Consider the following 21,060-nt stretch of genomic DNA (forward strand, 5'->3'; position numbering starts at 1 on the left):
TGGAAACACTGCCTCTGGTAGTGAACCAAAAAGTCAGAACAGAGGAGCTAAAGAATATCTGGAGCTGGAGTTGGTTACTGAAGTAAGGAAGAGGAAGGCCACAGAGGGAGTTCTAAAGGAGGACTTCAAATTTGTTGCAGTGGGAAGCAAGGAGGTGATACAAAGTTGTTCATCAGCAGTAACTCGGTCAACACACAAAGTTCATAGGTAACCATTTTCGATTATAGCGTTACTTGCATGGAACACCTTTCTTCCTCTACTGTCTATTTAGTGCCACTTCTTGGTTAACCTTGTTAACATCTCAAACATTATAAAATGATCATAACTATCCTGATAGAGGTTACCAAAACCACAATAGCCTTTGGCAGCTTCAACACTGAAGGTAATGCTTTGGATTTAAAGTGCACTGGTTAGATCAAAAGGAAAGAATTTATTTTGTCGACAACCCTTTCAAGACAGAAAAATGTCCCAAATTCTTCAAAAGAGGCAAAAACAGGACAAAAAAATTCCACTAAGTCAAAAACTTCATTAAAAAGTGAGCTGATATTTAAATACTATGATCCCAGCTGATGTTACTACTGGATCGTCAAGGCCCAGAATGGAACTCTGGCTCGAGGATGTGACTCCTAATTTTCTTTATTTAGAGATGTGGATGAACAGTGTCACAGGACTGCAGATTAACCTTTATCCAAAGAATAAGATATTTATTAGACATGTAAAGATTGATTATAACAAAATACTCCTTCACTCCATCTATATCTTCACAGATGTACACAGATTCATCAGATTCATCAGGACACAAGTTACAAAATAGGTCCTTTACATTCATGTTCTCAGTAAGTACACAGTTCATGTAAACCAACAGGCCAACTGTGGTCAAAAACACCACACTCTGAAACTAAGTGGCAGATGCCACCCAATAGAACTTCTGGGGATTTCTCATCAAATCCCCCCAGATGCTTGTCACATTGTGAGCCAACTGGTCTCACTGGAACTCCGATTTCTACACAAGTGCTTCTAAATTCCAAAACACACCTTAAAATCTTCTCCTAAGGAACACTTTCTCTTGGATGTCTTCATCAAGGATCCACTTCCAGGATTTCAATCTCTCTTTTCAGTATTCCTTTGCCTTGGATTTCCATGTGCATTCAAGCTTCCACAAAATCTCTCAGGTATCCAGCCACGCCAGCAGAACACAACTGCTTCACAAGCTGTTTAAAGATGTCACCAAGTTTTTGATTTACCTCAGACGTCCGACCTCTCACTTTAAATCTGGTTCGTGCAGCTGTCTCCAAGTCAGAACACTTTCTCTGCGTTATACCTTAACTTCACACAATAGGAGTTTGTTCAACTTTCTGTTCTTTGTTCCGTTAACTTAACTGTCTTCCTGAGATGTACTTTTTGCCCTGACTCCCTGGTTACTGGGCTTTTGGAATTCTTCTCCGACAGCTCCCTTGGCCTGTTCAGCTTCACTCAAATAATCTTTGTAACCTAGGGTGGGCCCCGGTTGCTAAACAACAAACTAGTTTTCCTTTAAATCTTGTTTACTTTCATGTCATAAAGTAGAAGCAGAAGTATATGGTCTTTATGATAAAGCTAGAATTGGAAACGTAACTTGCAAGTTTCTGAACAGACTGCTTCAACTTGAGACAGTGGCCAAGAGTACTAGGAGTATTGGCCATTTCAGTGGTTCCAACTTGTATTTTATCACTTTGACAACAAAGCTCAGCATTCATTAGCTACGTTGACTCGCAGCTTGCAGTGAATGGATATATTGAACAGAGATTAGTAAATCTTCTAGATCATCTTCATCCTTAACTATTCCTAGAGAAGTCTCCAGCATCACAGATGCTAGCCTTCAGCCAATTAGATTCACTCCATGTGATATCAAAAAACAGCTGAAGGCACTGGATGCAAAGACTACGAGTCCTGACAAATATACCAATAATTGTACTGAAGACTTGTGCTCTATAACTTGTGCCCCCCTGGCCAAGCTATTCCAGTGCAGCTACAACATTGGCATCTACCCAGTAATGTGGAAAATTGCCCAAATATGTCCCGTGCACAAAAATCAGGAAAATCCAACCCTGCCATCATGACCAACTCATCACTCTACTCTTAACCATCATTAAAGAGATGGAAAGGGCTGTTAATATTGCTATCAAGCAGCAGTTACTCAGAAACAACCTATTCATGGACACTGAGTTTGCATTCCACCAAGGCCACTCGGTTCATGATCTCATTACAGCCTTGGTTCAAACATGGACAAGAGAGGTGAGGTGAGAGTGACTGCCCTTGACATCAAGGCCACACTTGACCGAGTGTGGTTTAAAGGAGTCTAAGCAAAACTGGAGTCAATGCGAATCAGGGGGAAAAAGTGGTTGCAGCAATGCCTAGCACAAAGGAAGATGGCTGTGGTTGTTGGCGGTCAGTCATCTCAGCTCCAGGACATCACTGTAGGAGTTCCTCAGGGTAGTGTCCTAGGCCCAACCATCTTCAGCTGCTTCATCATTGACCCTCCTTCATAAAGGTCAGAAGTGGGGATGATCGCTGATGATTGCACAATGTTCAGCACCATTCGCAACTCCTCAGATACTGAAACAGTATATGAAGCCATATACATACTGTGACTGCAAGAACAGGTCAGAGACTAGGATTCCGGCGGCAAGTAAACCATCTCCTGACTCCACAAAGCATGTTCACCATCTACAAGGCACAAGTCAGGAGTGTGATGGCATACTCTCCCCTTGCCTAGATAAATGCAGCTCCAAAAACACTCAAGAAGCTTGACACCCCGCAGGGCAAAGCAGCCCACTTGATTAGCAACCCTTCCACAAACATTCACTCCCTTCACCACCGAAGCACAGTGGCAGCAGCGTGTACATCTACAAGACACGCTGCAGGAACTCATCAGGGCTCTTTCACCAGCACCTTCCAAACCCATGACCACTACCACCTAGAAGGACAAGAGCAGCAGACAAGAGATCACCATTGGATGTTCTCCTTCAAGATACACACCATTGTGACTCGGAAAAATATCACCACTCCTTCCCCGTTGCCGGGTCAAAATTCTGGAATTTCCTCCCAACAGTGCTGTGGGTGTACCTATACCACAGGGATTCCATCAACCCAAGGTGGCGTTTCACCACCACCTTCCCAAGGGCAATTAGGGATGGGCAATGAATGCAGGCCCAGCCAACAAAACCCACACCTCTTGAATGAATAAAAAACACACTATTCATTGAATACTTGTCGCTTTTTCTTAAAGTTTATTTATTAGTCACAAGTAAGGCTTACATTAACACTGCAATGATATTACTGTGAAATTCCCCTAGTCGCCACACTCCGCCGCCTGTTCAGGTCAATGCACCTAACCAGCACGTCTTCCAGACTGTGGGAGGAAACCAGAGCACCCAGAGGAAACCCATGCGGACACGGGGAGAACGTGCAGACAGAACACAGTCAGTGACCCAAGCCGGGAATCAAACCCGGGTCCCTGGCACTGTGAGGCAGCAGTGCTAACCACTATGCCACCGTGCCGGCCAGGTAGCATTTCGATAACGGTAGCATTTTTACTGTATTTCATCTGCCCCAAACTATTTCCTCAGATTTAACTAAAATGTTTGGTGTTCTGCAAATTCAAATAGTATGCATCGAGTTTCCAAATACGTCATTTATCAATTGGAACCATCAAGGATTAAAACCGATCCCTGGGGAATAAGTCAGAACTCATCTTCCTCCCTATATAAATGTTCTAACATGTGGGTGCAGAGAATGGTTACAGCACAGGAGGCAACTCAGCCCATCAAGTCCTGCCAGCTGTCTGCAACTCAGCTAGTCAAACTCTCCCACTTTTCCCCTGTAAACTCTGCAATTTCCTCTTCAGCTGCTTATCCAATTCCCTTTTGAAAGCCACGACTGAATCTGCCTCCATCACATATGCTCAGGAGGTGCATTCCAGACCCTTACCACTGTGTAAAGACTGCCCACCCCTCATGTTGCCTTTGGCTCTTATGCCAATTAGATTAAATCAGTTGTCCTCTGGTTCTTGCCCCCACCAAAGGGAGCAGCTTTCCTTATCTGCCCTGTCTTGAGCCCTCATGATTTTGAACACCTGTCAAATCTCCTCTTGATTTTCCTTTCTCTAAGGAGAATAACCCCAACTTCTCCACTCTGTCCTCATAACTGAATTCCTCATCCGTGGAACTTTTCCCATCAAACTTTTCTGCACCCTCTCTACTTCTTCCTAAAGAATGGTGCTCAAATTGAATATAATATTCCCATTGAGGCCAAACCAATCTTTCATTAAAGCTCATCATAATTTCCTTTTTGTTTTAAATGCTTCATGCCTCTATTCATAAAGCCAGGATCCCGAGTGCCCTGCTACCCTCAATAATTTATGCACATTTATCCCTTTCTGCAGCCCCCTTTAGAATTGTTTGTAAAAGCTTTCCCATAACCAAGGTTAAACAGACAAGCCTATAGTTGTTGGTTTTACTCTTACATCCTTTTTTCCTTCATATCCTTCAGGTGACTTAAGTATACCCATGCAATATCCTGAAACTCCACTGCTTTCAATGCTTATTCAGTAAACTTTGTGAAATGCACCATATTGTTGGGTTTTCGAAGTCCGCCACTCAAGGGGTTTGGTCAGATGACATCTTTTGCTTCTAAATCCATGTTAGCTGCTGTCAACTTGGTTTTCTGGAGGTTGTCCTCAAGGTTAATCCTGATAGCCTGGCATTAACATTGGAATAAGGTAACATTTCTGTGGTTGGCTGGATTGGCATTACTTCCCTTTTATGAAAATAGGCAGAAATTTACCTCAAAGTGCTTCAAGAAAGTCAGTCCAGCAGGCACGGACACTAAAATAGGTGGGACAGTAAGTTGTGATAATGAAATAAGAAATTTACAAATGCATATGGATAGGTTGAGTGAATAGAGAAAAATTTGGCAGGAGGAGTTTAACGTGGATAAGTGCGAGTTATCCATTTTGGTAGGATAAATACCAGGGCAAATTATCTAAATAGAGAGAAACTTCATAGTGTTTTGGTGCAGAGGGATCTAGGTATCCTGGTGCATGAATCACAGAAAGCTAGTATGCAGGTATAGCAGGTAATATGGAAGGCAAATAGAATCGTAGCATTTATTGCTTAAGGAATAGAATATAAAAGTAAAAGTGTTGATGCTACTGTATAAAGCATTAGTGAAATCGCACTTAGAAAACTGTATACAGTTTTGGTCCCGTTACTTGGAGGGATGTCGTTGCATTGAAGGCAGTTCAGAGGAGGTTCACTAAATTGATTCCAGAGATGAGAGGTTTGACATACGAAGTGTGATTGGGTACTTTAGGCCTAGACTCCCTGGAGCTTAGGAGAGGAGATCTAATTGAGGTGTACAAGATGATAAGGGGGATTGACAAAGTAGACATGGAGAGGATGTTTTCTCTTGTGGGGCAATCTAGAACGTGGGGTCATAGTTTTAGGATAAAGGGTATCAGATTTAAACAGAGATGAGAAATTACTTCTCTCAAAAGGTTGTGAATCTGTGGAATTCACCACCTCAGGACGTGGTGGATGCCAGAACTTTGAGTAAATTTAGGAAAAGGTGGACAGATTTTTAAATGAGTAAGGGTTTAAAAAGGTTATGTTGAACGTGCAGGTGAGTGGAGTTGAGGCCGAGATGTAATCAGCCATGATCGTACTAAATGGCTCAAGGGGCTGAATTACCTACTACTCCTCCTAGTTCTTACAATTCTTCTTATGATGATTATGAAATAAAGGAACCTTTTTTTTTTACTGGCACCATTGGGAAACTTTGCTTCAATAGTGATAAATATTTGCAATAATTCATCAAATGAAAGTAGGGAAGATTGAACTTCAGTGGGTCAGAAATAAATAATGCAGGGATGAAAATGTATGTTTTTACTATAGTATAAACATTAATGAATTGGCCTTTTATTCTGCACTATAGGGATTCTATGGTTCTTCTCAGAATGCTTCACTGTTCCCTATTCTGAGACTTCTTTCCAACATGAGCAGCACTGCATAAAGACAAAGATTTGTTTGAAGCATGGACACAATTTAATAGAAGAATAAAATAACTACTTGCACAATTGTCACTAAAACCATAAATGGGTTCTCAAACTCTGGGCTAAGCAACTAAACCTCTAGTTGGCAAATAAAAAGCTGGCAGATGTAGGCAGAGAGACAAACTGAGTGCTGCAAATATGAGTTTATGAAAAACAATGATTCACCAAAACAAAACAGTACTTTGAAGCATTGAACTTCTTATCTGGAGTGATGCCACAATTGATGTTCAACTGTATATGAATTAATATTTTCCTGTTGCAACACAAAACACCTAATTAACACGAGTTTGATCTCCAGATAGGAAGCTTCACCCAACCAACCATTAAACAATTAGCCAACACACAGCACCTAAAAAGCTATAGAGCAGGTAGTCTGTTCGGTGTTGGGGATGAAGCACACTGCGTATGCTGTTGTTGGATACAGGCTTATATGCTAGGTGCCACTCCGATAATACGTTGGATCATTTTCTCCGAACATCCAAGTTTTTAAAATAGTAACTGGGAATATATTAGCTAACCCTGAAAACAGGCATGGTCGATTCAGGGCAGGATTAGCCCACGGTCATGCATCAGATTGCAAGCAGCGAGGTAAATGAATATTCTGTCCAGCCAGCACTATCTACTCCGTTCACTAGCATCAGTAGAAGGTCCATTACGATGCGCGTCTACAGCTGCCTTAAGGCAGCCTAAAGAGTAGGTGCATTGGGTGGCTGCAAGAAATGGTGAAGATGAAAATCACTCTGATAGCTTGAATAATGGTTGAACATGTGGATGCGTATGCACTCGGGTTTTCAGCCAATGCACTAGACAGGTCGTGGTGTGAAAGAAGTGAAAAGGAAGAAAGGCCCCATTGGGACAAGAGGCCCTCCAGACATGCTCAGAGGAAAGTAGTAGTGGCAATGGCCAATAAGAGGAGTGTTGCTCCAAGTACATGGATGCAGCGCAAGAGAAACATCTCACAAGTCAAGGTCAGTAAGTTCATTTTAAAAGAGCTTAACCTACCGACTAATCTCCACTACGCCCACATCTACCAACAGTATCAATCAGTATTAAACCCTTGATTTCATATTTTACTTCACAAACTTGGCACAGCAGCACAACTTCATGCCCACACTTGAACACATGGCAGCTGTTCAACCATGACAGCCACAGGATACTCATCAACACACTTGCCTCTTTCTAGCAGGGGAAGGTAAAATGTAACAGTAAGCAGTAGCAAAGGAGAGGAAGAGAAGAACACCTGCATGCTTTAGGCCCATCAAAGAGACAGTGTTTGCTATCAAGGAAAGGGGCAGTGGTGAGGCTGAAACGATCGATGAAGAATCAGCATATACAATCATCTTTTCTCATTCCATTATTTCCTCATGCTGCAATATTTTCTGACTGAGAAATTGCACAGGATATAAGCACACACTCTGACTTCCACCTTACCACAATCCAGTCCACATTCCTTGTTCATTTCAGATATTCAGGAACTGGAACCTGCCGAGGGACACAGTCACTTGATCTCTCTGTTACAGTCACCAGCTCAGATACTGACACTGAATGCATTTCAGAGGCTAGGACAGAGGGGACATTTGAATGTGGGGAGATAACCAGCACAAGTGTGCAGGAGCTGCAATACAGGGAGAAGGGTCGTGCAAGTCACTACTTGCCAGAGGACAAGGTTGCACATTAGTTCTGCTGTAAGGACTAGATGAGAACTTTGACGTGTCAAACTACAGAGAAGCTCTGAAGAAGAGTCATATTCGACTCTCAATGTTCACTCTTCCTTTCTACAGATGCTGCCAAAGCTGCTGAGTGTTTCCTAAACTTTCAATATCACAGCTTCCATTGCAGCACAAGCAGTTTCCACCCTACATCTGTGAAGCCATCATTACTCTAGATACCACTGCTCAAGGTGGCTTTCCGGGTAACACACCAATATACTTGAACAGATTAGTACAACTGCTGTGGTACCACCCTGGGGAAGTGACGGTGGCTTCATGGAGCAGAAAACGGCTTTGCTCTTAGGCTGACAGGATTCATGCTCCCACCATTGCCACTCTGTCTGTGCCCTTGATAATGTTGGTTAGCCAGTCAGCCCGTTCAGGGTGCAGCCACACATGCTGAGAAGCTGAAGTCGGGCCCTGAAGACCCAAAGGCTGCTCAAGATCATCGCCCAAAGGCCATCTACAATCTTCTCCTCCACTGAAAGTTACCAGCTGTCCAGCCATGCTGCAACGACTGGGTTGCACTGTCTAGGAGTGGCAAGGCAGATAAGTGGTGCTAAGGGCTGCTCCCTCACGATGGCAAGGCTGTGCAGCATATTACTACAAATCACACTATCCACAACTGAGTACCACAGAGCTCCTTCAGTGGTCCAAGGAGTAGAAGCGTTGCTGGCATGTTCTCTAATGTTCTCAGTATAGTACTGCTGTGCCCATATGCATGGATTCCAGACTAGGATCATAACCATCAATGGCTAGCCCTTGTCATTCAGTCACCAGCTGTGTGTCAAGTATAGGAGGCACAGATAACTGAAGCAAAAGGAAGGAAGAGTGACTACTGCTGGGGTAACAGGCATTTAGCTGCCATGATTCGCTGCTTGTGGTCACATAGAAACTGCACATTGAGGAAATGGGATTCCTTTCAGTTCATAAAGATGGCCGAGCTGTCAAAGGCACAGGAAAAAAATATGTGCATAGCCATGGCATCGTGCACCATGGGGAATCTGGCAATCAGTGCAGGCCCTTCTCAAAACGTTGGCTCTATTCTGTTTCCACAGATGCTGTTAGACCCACAAGTAAACACCTTCCAGCTAACACTCCCTTATAGATGTTTGAAGATAAAATCCAGTACTTTCACCCAAGGCCATTGCTGTAGTAAAGGTATATATATCACATGATCTCTCAACCTCCTTCCCACCCTTCTGTGAAAATCCCAGAAACTTACGGTTTTCTGGATGGCTACTCTGCACCTTCGCTCAGCACAAAGCCTTCCCCACATACAGCCAACCCCAATTCAACTCAACATCTCTCCTTAAATATTGTTTTTCCCATTTCATCTTCGATTCTTTTGTTCTCAGCTCTTCAGTCTGAAGTTTAACAGCTAAAAATTGAATTCTCTATCTCTTAATGCAAATTTCTAAACTCTTATTTACTTACAAATACACTTTACCATAGCTTCATTACAAATGCATGCATTTAGCACTTTGTCTCTTTTATCTATTAATTTGCCAGACAGGCTATCACTATTAACCTTTCCCCAGCTTAATTAGATCATTTACACACAGACATAAACTTCTTCAGAGAACATGATAATTCCCCCAAAATATATAAAAACATATCTCTCCTCAGCCTCCTGTTATATTAAGAAACTGAGTGCAAGCAATCATGAATGTCAAATACAAGAGAGAAGATGAAAAGCTGAAAGATTGCACTTAGGCGATGCCAAGCATGTGGGTTTATAGAAAAAGATTAAGTGAGGCAAGTAGTCCCACAATTCTCAAGTTCATGAAAAGAATGGGTTAAGAGTATGTCTTGAGAATGAGAATTAATTAGATTTCAACAATGATGAATCAACATAGAGCAAGACCATAGATGGAACATATTTAGGGGAAACAAAGAAAAGCAAGGACTATCGAAATATTGTCAATAAAAACAGGAAAGTTTGCAATTTATGAAATTGCCCGGTGGAAGTTGTAAATGAGAGAAGATTCATCTATTTGAGAATGGGTATTTTCCCACACTTTGTTCAGAATCCGAGCCAGAAATAGAGTTTTCAAGTTTTGACAGAACTGGGCTTTGAAGGTGAAAGATGTCTTTGGAATGAAAGAGGAAGGGGAGCTCCTCTGAAGAAATTTATCAATGGAGGAGAAATTGGAGTTTTACTGGTGTTGTAAGGACAAGACTGTCAAACAGTTTAGGAAAGAGCTACAAGTTTAGCTGGTAATACTCATTTTGGTGTGAGGGGAAGAAATTGTCTGCTGTGCAAGAATTAAAACACACACTGCACCCCACACCCACCCACCACGACATTAAACAAACACACACAACAACATGCACATACGACACAAACATTACACACACTCAGTAACTTGGAGCCGCCACTACTCCCTTCACATTATTAAATGGCCTTGACGTTATCTATGGATGGAGCAGTTGTGAAACCTTTACACAAAAGCACAATCACAAAATGAGAAAAAGAGTTTTACTTCATTTCTCAGTTTAACCATGGAAATTAACCTCAGGTCAGTATCCAAAATCTTTGAGATACAAGGTTTGACATACACAGCATATCCTTGATAGAGGATCAATAGGGGAACAAGACAGAAACCATTTGGAAAAAAAAGCTATTATAATACTCTCCAGAACAACCGAAAACCCATAATTTATTGCCTACATTTCAAGAACACAATTAGTGTCTTAATGACTATAAATCTAAATTCAAAGCTGTTTATATCTTGTTACTTTCTGGCATTCAATTAGACCGTCACTCTATATAGCAGCAGTAATTACATCACAACCATTAATCCTTTTGTGAATCATTAATCAATACTATCTGGCCTGACCAACGTCTGTCAAAACACACACCAACCGGGTGAGGATTGGAAATAGCAACAGAATATATTACTTAGAAGCAAGTTTTCTCAGGGGAAAAGAAGACTTCAAAGCCTCTTAATTGAAGCTTTGAAAAATCTAAAACTAATTGAGACAAAGTGTTTTCTATGACAAAGTCCATTACCAGAGAACTCAAGGTGAAAATAAGAAGTGAGGAGGGAAACAGGCAGATTTTTTCCAAAGGGGTTTTTTTCATACTCGGATATGGACGTTCAAGGGACATTTGAATAGCTTTCAGATGAAAGAGACAGAAAAATATGAACAATTTTGGATTTTTTTTTAAATTAGAAAATTGGTCTCTTAACAGGCCTGTCCAAGTTCTTAACTCTGCGTTGATTGCAACATTCTGGTTAAATGACATTAAGCATTTCTTAGCAGAATTTCAGCACAAAGCAGCCCAACTTGGGGATGACATTGCTGGAGCACAGTAGAATGAGTGTTAGCATTCGGCCATATTACAACCAAAATTAGAATGTCAGTATTTACATTGCCTACCTATTGTGGAAAAATGTACCTTTCCCCAGCACTAATACTTCAAACCCCAAATTCAATATCTAAACTGGTAGAAATTCAAAAGGAAAATGCCTTTAACTCTGCTGTTCATGAAATGAATTGTAACTGGATAGGTTCATGCCTCACGTTTGGGAGTGTTAATTGATTTCTGAATATCTCAATGGACTAAATGCAACCTCACCCCAAACTGGAGCTCAGCTTGTGGCCAGGTCCACAGAATGACGTTATTAGAACTGCGTGCAATGCTTCACAACTTGTGCTCAAATAATACACCATACGGGAAGAAGGAAGTCCAAAATATTCATAGTTTTTGCTTTTTAAAGGCAGGAATCATCCAGATTCAACCAGCTTTAAGCCCCAATTCAAACCAATTAAACTATGCAACTTTAGAAAATGGATTTCACAAAATGAAAGAAATGGCAGGAATGTGGAGCTGAGGTTAAAATCAGATCAGCCATGATCTTATTGCATGGCAAAGCAGGCTCGAGGGGCTGAGTGGCCTGCTCCTGCTCCTAATTCACATGATCACATGTTCATTGCTTAGAAAGTACAGCTAGCCCACTGTTCCTAAAAGATGGTGGACTAAACACGAACATGTTAAACAGAAATCACTTCCTCATAAGAAGATATGTAATAAGGGTGGGTGATGTTCCTGATCTGTAATTGTTACATTAAAAACCTATTGGATTGCCTTCAACCCAAATGGCCCAAAACTATAGTTTACCTCCAGCTCATTGCTTTCTGCTCACAGCTTCCCTCTCCCCCATGCCACCTTTCCCATACTGCCTAGTTTGATTCCTCCTGCTCATTACCCCTCAATCAACCCCGTTGCTGCTTCCTTCTTGCTGCCCTGTCCCAAGTCCGCAGTGGGAAAGGGAGGTGGCGAGTAGGGCAATGAGTGGGAGAGAGTGAGGGGACAGGAAACGATGTGTGGGAGGGAGTGAGGGAGAGCAGGTGCAAAGTGGCAAAGTGGCCGTCGTTAAAAAAAGTGTGGTTGGTGCAGGAATCTCGCTAAAAAGAAAATGGAGGCAGCAGTATCTGGCCAAGTTCCCTAATTTACAAACCATGCTCAAGCAAAAACAAGCTATTAGAACATAATTTAAACAGGGAAACCCATAATCATGAAATGGTGATTTACCTCCAGCCTTTTGACCATCTCCTTAATCTCCTCGACATTATTAAAAGTCCGGACAAATATGCACTCTCCTCGTTCATAGAAGATCTTGATGGTTGTGAGGTTTGAAGTCCAACCTATAACATCCCTGCAGGAGCAATTGAACACTACCTGCTTGGAGCTCTCTTCAATGAGCACCACAAACTCATTAGAGATTCCCAGTAAACAGTCGATTTCGGCAGCACAGCTGTAGTCCTCTGCGCGGACACTCCATACAATCGTTCCCAGACTATTCATCTCCGCATTGGCATAAGGCTTTGATTTCTCTTTCTTTTTTGTCGCCAAAGAGATAAAGGGAAACTTTCCAGAAGGATCGATCGGTGTGTTAGTGACACTATTCTCTGCCAGATCTTTCAAGTACTCCTGCCGTGTCCTTGTTGCCATGGCACGGAACTTTTCAGACTTGTGAGCTGCATTCTCTGCATTAATCACTTTAGCAAGTAAAAAGTCCCGGAAGACAGATGACTTGGGGAAGGTGACATCTTTCGGAATTGGTGGGCCAAATGCAGGCACATCTTTTGACCTTGCCACAGCAACACTGCAAAAAAAATAAGACCATGTTATTTTTATATGACAAGTTGAAGAGATAAGTATGGACCTTGGCACACCCGATACATACTCTTTCTATCCTCCAGACTTTCAGACGAATCTATTTCAGGTATCTGGGAATTTCCCAAACTTGAGATGTGTTGTTTTATGTGCTCCTCACACCAACCAGTACTACTTAATAGCAGAAAATATCACTGTCTCTAAATTGTCCTGCACACAAGAAACAAAGGTTATATCGATTAAAAATTGTGCGCTTAATTATGTACTGGCAACTTGGCATCAAGCCAGAATGCGAAGAAGCATAGGAAATGTATTTTCCTCACATTCAAGAGGCTTCAAATCTCAGCCATAGCTGCAACTAGGGTTGGACTCTGAGCAACGACATGTCTTCAGACTAACAAAGGTAGAGAGCGGATTTCATATCTTGGAGCAATAGCCTGGGAAGAAACTATGGGCTGAAACTTCACCCCCAAAAACAGATGGGTCGGTAGCCAGGTGAATGCTAAAATACTCAAATTGAACCATAATTAGCTCCAACCTGCTCATTTTGGAGTTTAACGTAAGCCGGACAAGCGAGGCTGCCAACCCACTCCCAGGAGATGGGACGGCAGTTTAGATATCATACAGAAGCTGGCAGATTCTGATTTAACCCACTTTGCAGGTTTAATCCTGGCCAGGCACAATTCTTGAGCCTCGGGATACCGATCGGCTAAAGGGAACAGAGTACAGCTTTGAGCAGATTGAAGTGCTCTCCCTCCCTACTCACCCCATCCCCTTCCAGGGTTAGGATTGGACCTCAAAGCAAAGCTTGGCACATGGAGTCAAAACTCCAAATCTCTGGCAGTAACCCACCAGACAGAAGCCTGCAGCCAAGGAACTACAGCCATCCTTTTTATATTAATAATAAAGCCAAAGTAGAATATTTCTTCTACAACACAAAGACATTTTCATTTTACTCACCTGTAACAGACATTTTCAGTACAAGGATTGTGCACTCTCACTATGACAAACACATGTTGAAAATGGGAGCGAATGTTCTTTGGAGTGAAGGGCATGGCTCCAGGCTCTTGCAGTACTATGGTCACGATATCATTCCCAATGTGTCGCTTCCTCAGAAGCTGAAATCAAAAACAGGGAAAGAAACTCTCAGGCTGCTGTTAAATCAGGGTGACACGTTTTGCAAATTCTCAAGAATTAATTATTCTCTTTGGGAAAATGAGCTTAAAAATATCAATAAACATGTCGGTTTCCGGAGAGCCACTGCATTTAATTTTGTGAAAATGAAGGAAATGTGACAGACACACAGTCACAAGTCAAACATAAAACCATCCACAATTTTGCAATTGTCACGCCATGAGGCATTGAGCATGTTGACATGAAGAGAAACTTTCACATTGGTGCACCAGGGGGATGCTCTTCTGAGGGAGCAGAGTGGCTCACGTATAATCTGACTTATGGCCACCAAACACAAATAGTAACTGCAAAACATGAATTCCACAGAAACTTGACAAAGAGTACTCAATACAAAATAATCAAGAATCTTCCCAACCCCTCATGTCTCAGTGGTGTTGAATGAAGATACTGAGTGGGCAATGGCCTTTCAAAGTGCCATTTCACAATTCCATCATTTGAGGAAACATTTTGGGGTACAGTATATGAGTAATTTAAGACTTGGCATGTGGCAAGTGGAGCATGCTTAAGATGAGTAGGTGACTTTGGACCCAAGCGTTTCATCATTGGGGGTTTTCCTCATCTTGGGTTGAATTTTCATTGTTGGTTGGGCCTGATGGTGGGAGTATTTTCAGCTCCTGACCCAGCATCATATTGGTGTCTGATGCCCAAAACGTTTTTCAAGATGACTAATTAATGGCCAGTTGGCACATTCCTCTTCTAATTAAGGATGGTGGACAAGCTCCCAAGGTTGGTGGACCAATGAGAGGTCGATGCTAATGTAGATAAGAGAAAGGGAGAGGACCTCAAGAGAGAAGTGCCCTCTGAGCCATTATCAAAATAAAATGTGGCCCCAACTGCCAAACCATCATTGCGGATGGGGAACTGGGAACTTTCCACAGGGCAGCTCGAGACCGGTTATTGCGACTGCAGGGGAGCTTAACTTCAGTGATAAGAGTGTTGGTTCCCCTGGTCTGCTGGGTTCAAATCATCATTCATGTTTAGAATCCATAGAAATCTACAGTGCAGAAGGAGGCCATTTGGCCCATCGAGCCTGCACCAACAACAATCCCACCTGATCCCCATAACCCTACATATTTACCCTGAAAGTCCCCCTGACACTAAGGGGCAATTTAGCATGGCAACTAACCTAACCTACACATCTTTGGACTGTGGGAGGAAACCGGAACACCCGGAGGAAACCCATGCAGACACAAGTAGAATGTGCAAACTCCACAAAGTTACCCGAGGCCGGAAGTGAACCTGGGCCCCTGGCGCTGTGAGGTAGCAGTGCTAACTGTTGTGCCACCTTGCCGCCCAGTGGGTGGTCCTATTGGGAGAGTGGCTTCCATCGGCTTAAATGGCTACCCACCAATTGTGGGTGGGTAGGCATCACTCCTGTACAAGCAGCATTTTCATATTTGCCTGGCGGTTGCTGACAAAAAGCACATCAGCAGGTAGGGGGAAATTTCCAGCTGTCCAGACCCTGTAGTCAAACGAAAATTGGATTCCTTGCGTTGCAGACTGATAGAGATTATGATTATTCAACAACTCCATTATCATTTATCATGTGACTACCATGATGATAGAAGGAAAAATGAATGACTCAGTCTGCTTTCACCTAACAATTAGTATGTTCCCATGTGAATTTGCTAGTGAAAAATGTTTCTAAATAAGCAGCAACTGTAAAGTTACCAGCTGGGTGGCAACTTGGTTACAACATGTTCAGTCAGTCTTCTCCAACTATAAACTTATGGGAGGCGACAATTTTGGTACACGATTACAAATAGAATAAAGGAATGATTGAAAATTGACAACAGAATGGGTAAATATACATTTGCAACCTGACTTGGAAGGCAACCCAAACAGAAGGAATGAGCCTGTACTTCCACCGAAGGAAGTGATGGATCATAGTTAGCTTAACCTTTCCTTTGGAAATGAGCACTTACAGCCCAAAGCTACCGATAAATTGCCAAAGAAGCAATATAATGGCTGGTGCACGAAATGGAAAAATATTACATCAGTGCAGAAAAGGAGTGTGTGTCTTAATTTCGGACTCAATGGAGGAGAACATTCTTCATGCTGCAGAACTACCGATAGGACAGAACTTTTAAATGATTCGTTCTCAGAATTTGATGGATACAGACTAGAGAACATTCATTGCCCCGAGAAGGTGACGGTGACTTTTCTCTTAGAACCACTGCAGCCATTGAGACAGGGCTCCTACTGTGATATTAGGTAGAAAATTCACAGTATTTGAGCAAATCACTGAAAACGTCTCAAGTCAAGATGGCGTGCAATTAGAGAAAAAAATTGGATATGATGATTTCCCACATCACTCCCAACATTCTCGGTGCTGGAGATCATGGGTGGAACAGGTTATCAAAGTAAACATGGGCAATTTCTGTCGTGCAACCTTCAGACGGCACATTAGCCTCCATGAACTGACTGTGAAGCGGGTACATACAGAGATCAATGGTAGAAGTCCAGATCAAATAAGAGTACTTTCGTCTTGGATTGCGTTTAGTTCTTTGAGCGCTGTTGCAGCAGTGCTCATCCAGCTGAATGAGCATTCCAGCACATTCCTGATATGAACCTTGCAAATGGTGATTTGAAGTGTCAAGCAGCCTACCTATCAAAAGTACCGACACGGTGGCACAGTGGTTAGCATTGCTGCCTCATGGCACCAGAGACCTGGGTTCAGTTCCAGCCTTGGGTAACTGCCTGTGTGGAGTTTGCACATTCTCCCTGTGTCTCCATGGTTTCCTCCAGGTGCTCTGGTTTCCTCCCACAGTCCAAAGATGTGCAGGTTAGGTGGATTGGCCATGCTCAATTGCCCCTTAGTGTCAGGGAGATTAGCAGAGTAAATATGTGGGGTTATGGAAATAGGGCCTGGGTGGGATTGTTGTTGGCACAAGCTCCATGGGCCAAATGGCCTCTTTCTGCACCGTAGGGATTCTGTGATTATCCAGCCTCTGCCCTGCTCTATAGCTACAGTATCGATATGGCTATCTGACCTTTATTCAAGATCATGTGCTGGTCACCCTACATTGAAGAGCAGAAATGCACACATCAGGAGAGAGGCTTAGATATAATTTCTTGTGCATTTGTGTTGGCCAAGGTAAGTGCTCATGGGGCGATTTATCAAAGGCTGCCAACAACTGAAGACCTCCATTCACTCAGCTTTCACGAAGAAAGAGGAACGTTGAAAATAAAACAATTGAAGCCTTGGCAATTATTGATGTTTGCTGTTAAACAGAAGTCTAGCTTCAAGACCACTCCCCAGGTCCCATATACTGTGTTAGGATGTTAAGCTATTAATAATCAACAAGTCACTTGAAACCATAGCTGAACAAAAGAAAAGTTCTCTCTTGGTGGACCTTAGCCTACCTGCTGCTTGTTGTTTGGTGTGTAAGGAAGCAGGGTGGAGACGTGAAACATGATCTCGTAATCTTTGTATGTCGTGTAGAGGGAATGAGTGCCGGTTGAGTCAGCTGAAAACACAGGAAGGCAGGCTTAGCGCAATTATTGGGAAAGGAACTTGAATACAATGAGGCCATCACACAGCATATTGGAAGAATTTATCGACAGTTTACTACACATGCAGTAATCGAACAGCAATTTTACTTCCTTTGCGGGAAGACTGCTCTGTGTTAATCACCTTCTAATGTCATTTATGAGATTGACAGGAGCTAATTAGCTCTGAGGGTCATACTTACCAGCAAATACAAAAAGCAACCGTGAGAATCCCTCAACAAAAACTTCAGCAATTAAGCACACTGGCTGACCTAACTACAACTACTTAAACACTGAAATTTAAGAGTTGAAGTTCAAAGAGTACCCATAGGGAAGTCTGAAAGAGCCTAGATCTAAAGAGGCAACTAGATTGATTGGAGCACCGTGTAATTTTCTGATTAATAGAGATTGAGGTTGGTCAGAAGTCAGCAATATTAGATATATCGTTCCAAATTTAATTTGTAATTAATCTTCAGTGAAATGTTCAAGGAGTTCAATTAGTATTAGATTAAAATCTTAGCTGTAATTCATCAGCATCCTGAGGTCTACCAACTTTGGCACGCAGTGGGGCTTCATGTAAGAAATCATGATTGACTACCTTCATGCCTAATGACTGTAGTCGCCTGCACATATGGAGTATGCTGATAGTATTTCTCTTGCCTTTCTTTGTTGGAGATAGAGTGATTATAGTGTGCACAGTAATAAAAAAAAAGCTTGTGTGGAAACCATAGGCACTAATCCTCCAAGCAATACTAAAAGTTGCGGAAAGGGCCTCCTTAGAAACATTTTCTAATCCTACAACATGTGGAACAGAGTATTTTCTGGGAGAGAAGGTTTCATCCTTGATTGATGATGTTTGTCTGGCTAAAAAGGTTGCAATCTTTTTCATTCAACTTTTTTTCCAAGATCATGTGAAAATCTTAAACTTTCAGAATCCTGATTTGTGTGTTTATTCCATTATCATCGTTGTGGGGTTTAGATGGGGTTGTTTGTGGTAAACTATTTATTGAACATAATACTATCTGCATACCATACAAACTCAGACTTTACATAGCACTCCTCTCTATACTCTGTTGTCATATGATCGTGACTGATGATGGAGACCATGTATTTACATATTTAGCATTAATCCTTTATACAATATTTATGATGTTTTTCATTATTATTTGTTACCTCACAGACTCTCTTTTCAATTAGGAAATTCTGTGCTAGTTCTCTTGATACGGCATGGGGTATTCTGAAATGGCTTCGTTAAGACTAAATTTTGCGATCAAAATGAGATAAGCATAAGCCATTTTTCAAAGACCTGATTTCAAAGAGCTGATTTTTATTGAATTGATGTTACAATGCAGACGTATACCGTGTTTCAGTGGGCTGGTAATCAAAAAATTGATTCTTTGGTTGATTACAGTAAAATGGCACTGCACTTTATAACCTGGCTCCTCACTGGAAAGAAACATGGATCAAAATTATTATGATGCAAGCACATATTTAAAGTTTTATGATGTATAGCTGGTGAAATATCAGATTGCAAAGCTATGAATTTTAACAAAGTTACATGTACTACAATTAGACCCCTTGGCTGCCCAATTGTCAAGTCACCTGTCTGGAACTGCAGACTGTAGACTCGGGAGATGAAATTCACAGCTGGTACTGAGTCAATGGGGCTCAACCAGGGCTCCATTAGCACCACTCCACAAGGGCAGAAGAGGGAGGATAAACAAGGGCTATCACATATCATTGTTAGGCAAGGGTGTGGAGGGTCACTGAACTGAAGCAAGTAGACAGAGTCAAGACACAGATCAAACAATTCAGCTGAATGGTGGAACAAGATCAAGGAGCTGAATGGTCGACGTCTGTCCCCCAAGTTCCGATCATTGCTCTCCATAAACACAAGCACAACAGAATCAGAAGTGAAGCCTCCCTGCGATGAAAGTCTAACACTTGGGTTTAGATTTTCCAAACACAACATCAGATTAATTTTAATGAGCAATAGTCAGTATAACAATCAGAAAACGTGGACCTCAGAATTTCACCTCAAACATTGTACAATGGCTAGTTGGGCACTTCACAATGTTTTTGTTGCATCACAGATGCGAGTGTAAGGAACATTTTGGAAAGACTGGGAGTTCTAGCGATAACAGTTGGAGCACCAGCCTTTGGGGGTGTGTGGGGGCTGCCTGGGTGTGCACGTGCACAAGAGGGCTTCCATTTCATCATTACTATCAATGCCAGGGCACAGAAGAGCTAGCTATTCCATAACGACGTGCTACAGATCAACAGGATGGGAACTACTGAACTGGTAAATCAGATAAATAGGAAAGTAAAGACACAGTGGAAAGGGATGGTGCTGGGCAGTGGAAATAAAAGCAAATCAGAAGGAGTAAGCAGAGAAATAGACAGACTAATATATAAGCAAAAAGAATGGAGTAAACCAAAGAATAAAGTCAAATTGACTATTTTTCAGGAAAATGACAAAAAGAAACTGCACATTACTAAAAACAAAACAAAAAAATCGAAATTATCCACTCATTGATTGTACCAGTGGGGGAGGGGAAGAGAAGAGGAGAGAAAGTGACACAAAAAAAAGAGAAAGGAATTCCTGATTCACAATGCACAGAACTTCTTCAGCAAGAGTTGACGTGCAAAGATAAACTGCTACATAAGGCTACAGATCAACAATGGGATTTTTGAAAAATTACTTTGAAAATTCTGTGGATAAGAGGTTAGCAACAGACACATATTGAACAAGAACTCGGTTTGCTAAAAATAAAACAGGAGAAATTAGGAAAGGGATTAAGAAAACATTAAGAAATGCAAAGGGGAATACGGAAAGTGAATCTCAAAAATATTCTGCAAACATCAATAAAACTTTTAAAGGTGAATTGGGAGTGGGAGTAGGATTGCTAATCCTCCAGGGATCAAACATGCATTGCCTAGCAATTTGAGAAAAATCATAGGGATTAAAAAAAAATCCCCATGTCTTTTTTAAAAACATTCCCCATGTCTTTGAACATCTTAATTTATTAGATGCACAGATAAAGGAAATGGGAAAGACAGACTTTCAGTAACGAATTATCCAATCAAATAACAAACGAGTCTTTTTCCAACTGGTATGCCAAGATCATCAGTCACAGAAATATAAATGTTACTGAAACAAAAGCACATCATCGCCTCAAAAAGGGTTCAATACCGGCCTGCCTTCTGGAAGTTGATTGTCTCCCCACCCTGTTAAAACTACCATGGTTGGGCTTCTGTTTCAGACTTTGTCCCTTCCCACCCAACCCGTATCCCACCCATTTTTGGGTCTTAACATTACATACAATCCAAGCCAGGCAAATGAAGGAATTGAATGTGGGCGATATTTGTTGAGTTTCAACCGATGTCACAGAAAAAATAGCCCTTTCCTAAAGAAATGGAAAGGAAAGCCTTCGAAAAGCCGTAGT

The 21,060-nt window shown here is 41.8% G+C and overlaps 1 protein-coding gene across 12 annotated transcripts in view; it reads right to left on the minus strand.

Annotated features, from left to right (window-relative positions):
- sipa1l1 (signal-induced proliferation-associated 1 like 1) overlaps positions 1 to 21,060 on the minus strand; it is a 375,648-nt gene that overhangs the window by 101,166 nt on the left and 253,422 nt on the right. For all 12 annotated transcript variants that reach the window (XM_078233437.1, XM_078233435.1, XM_078233434.1 and 9 more), the window contains 3 exons: positions 17,489 to 17,592; positions 13,889 to 14,046; positions 12,344 to 12,917 (listed from right to left, as the gene is read on the minus strand). In XM_078233437.1, coding sequence (XP_078089563.1) covers positions 12,344 to 12,917; positions 13,889 to 14,046; positions 17,489 to 17,592 — 836 coding nt within the window. The remainder of the gene's footprint in view (positions 1 to 12,343; positions 12,918 to 13,888; positions 14,047 to 17,488; positions 17,593 to 21,060) is intronic.

The sequence above is a fragment of the Mustelus asterias genome, chromosome 18 (assembly GCF_964213995.1).
Source record: "Mustelus asterias chromosome 18, sMusAst1.hap1.1, whole genome shotgun sequence".
NCBI lineage: Eukaryota > Metazoa > Chordata > Chondrichthyes > Carcharhiniformes > Triakidae > Mustelus > Mustelus asterias.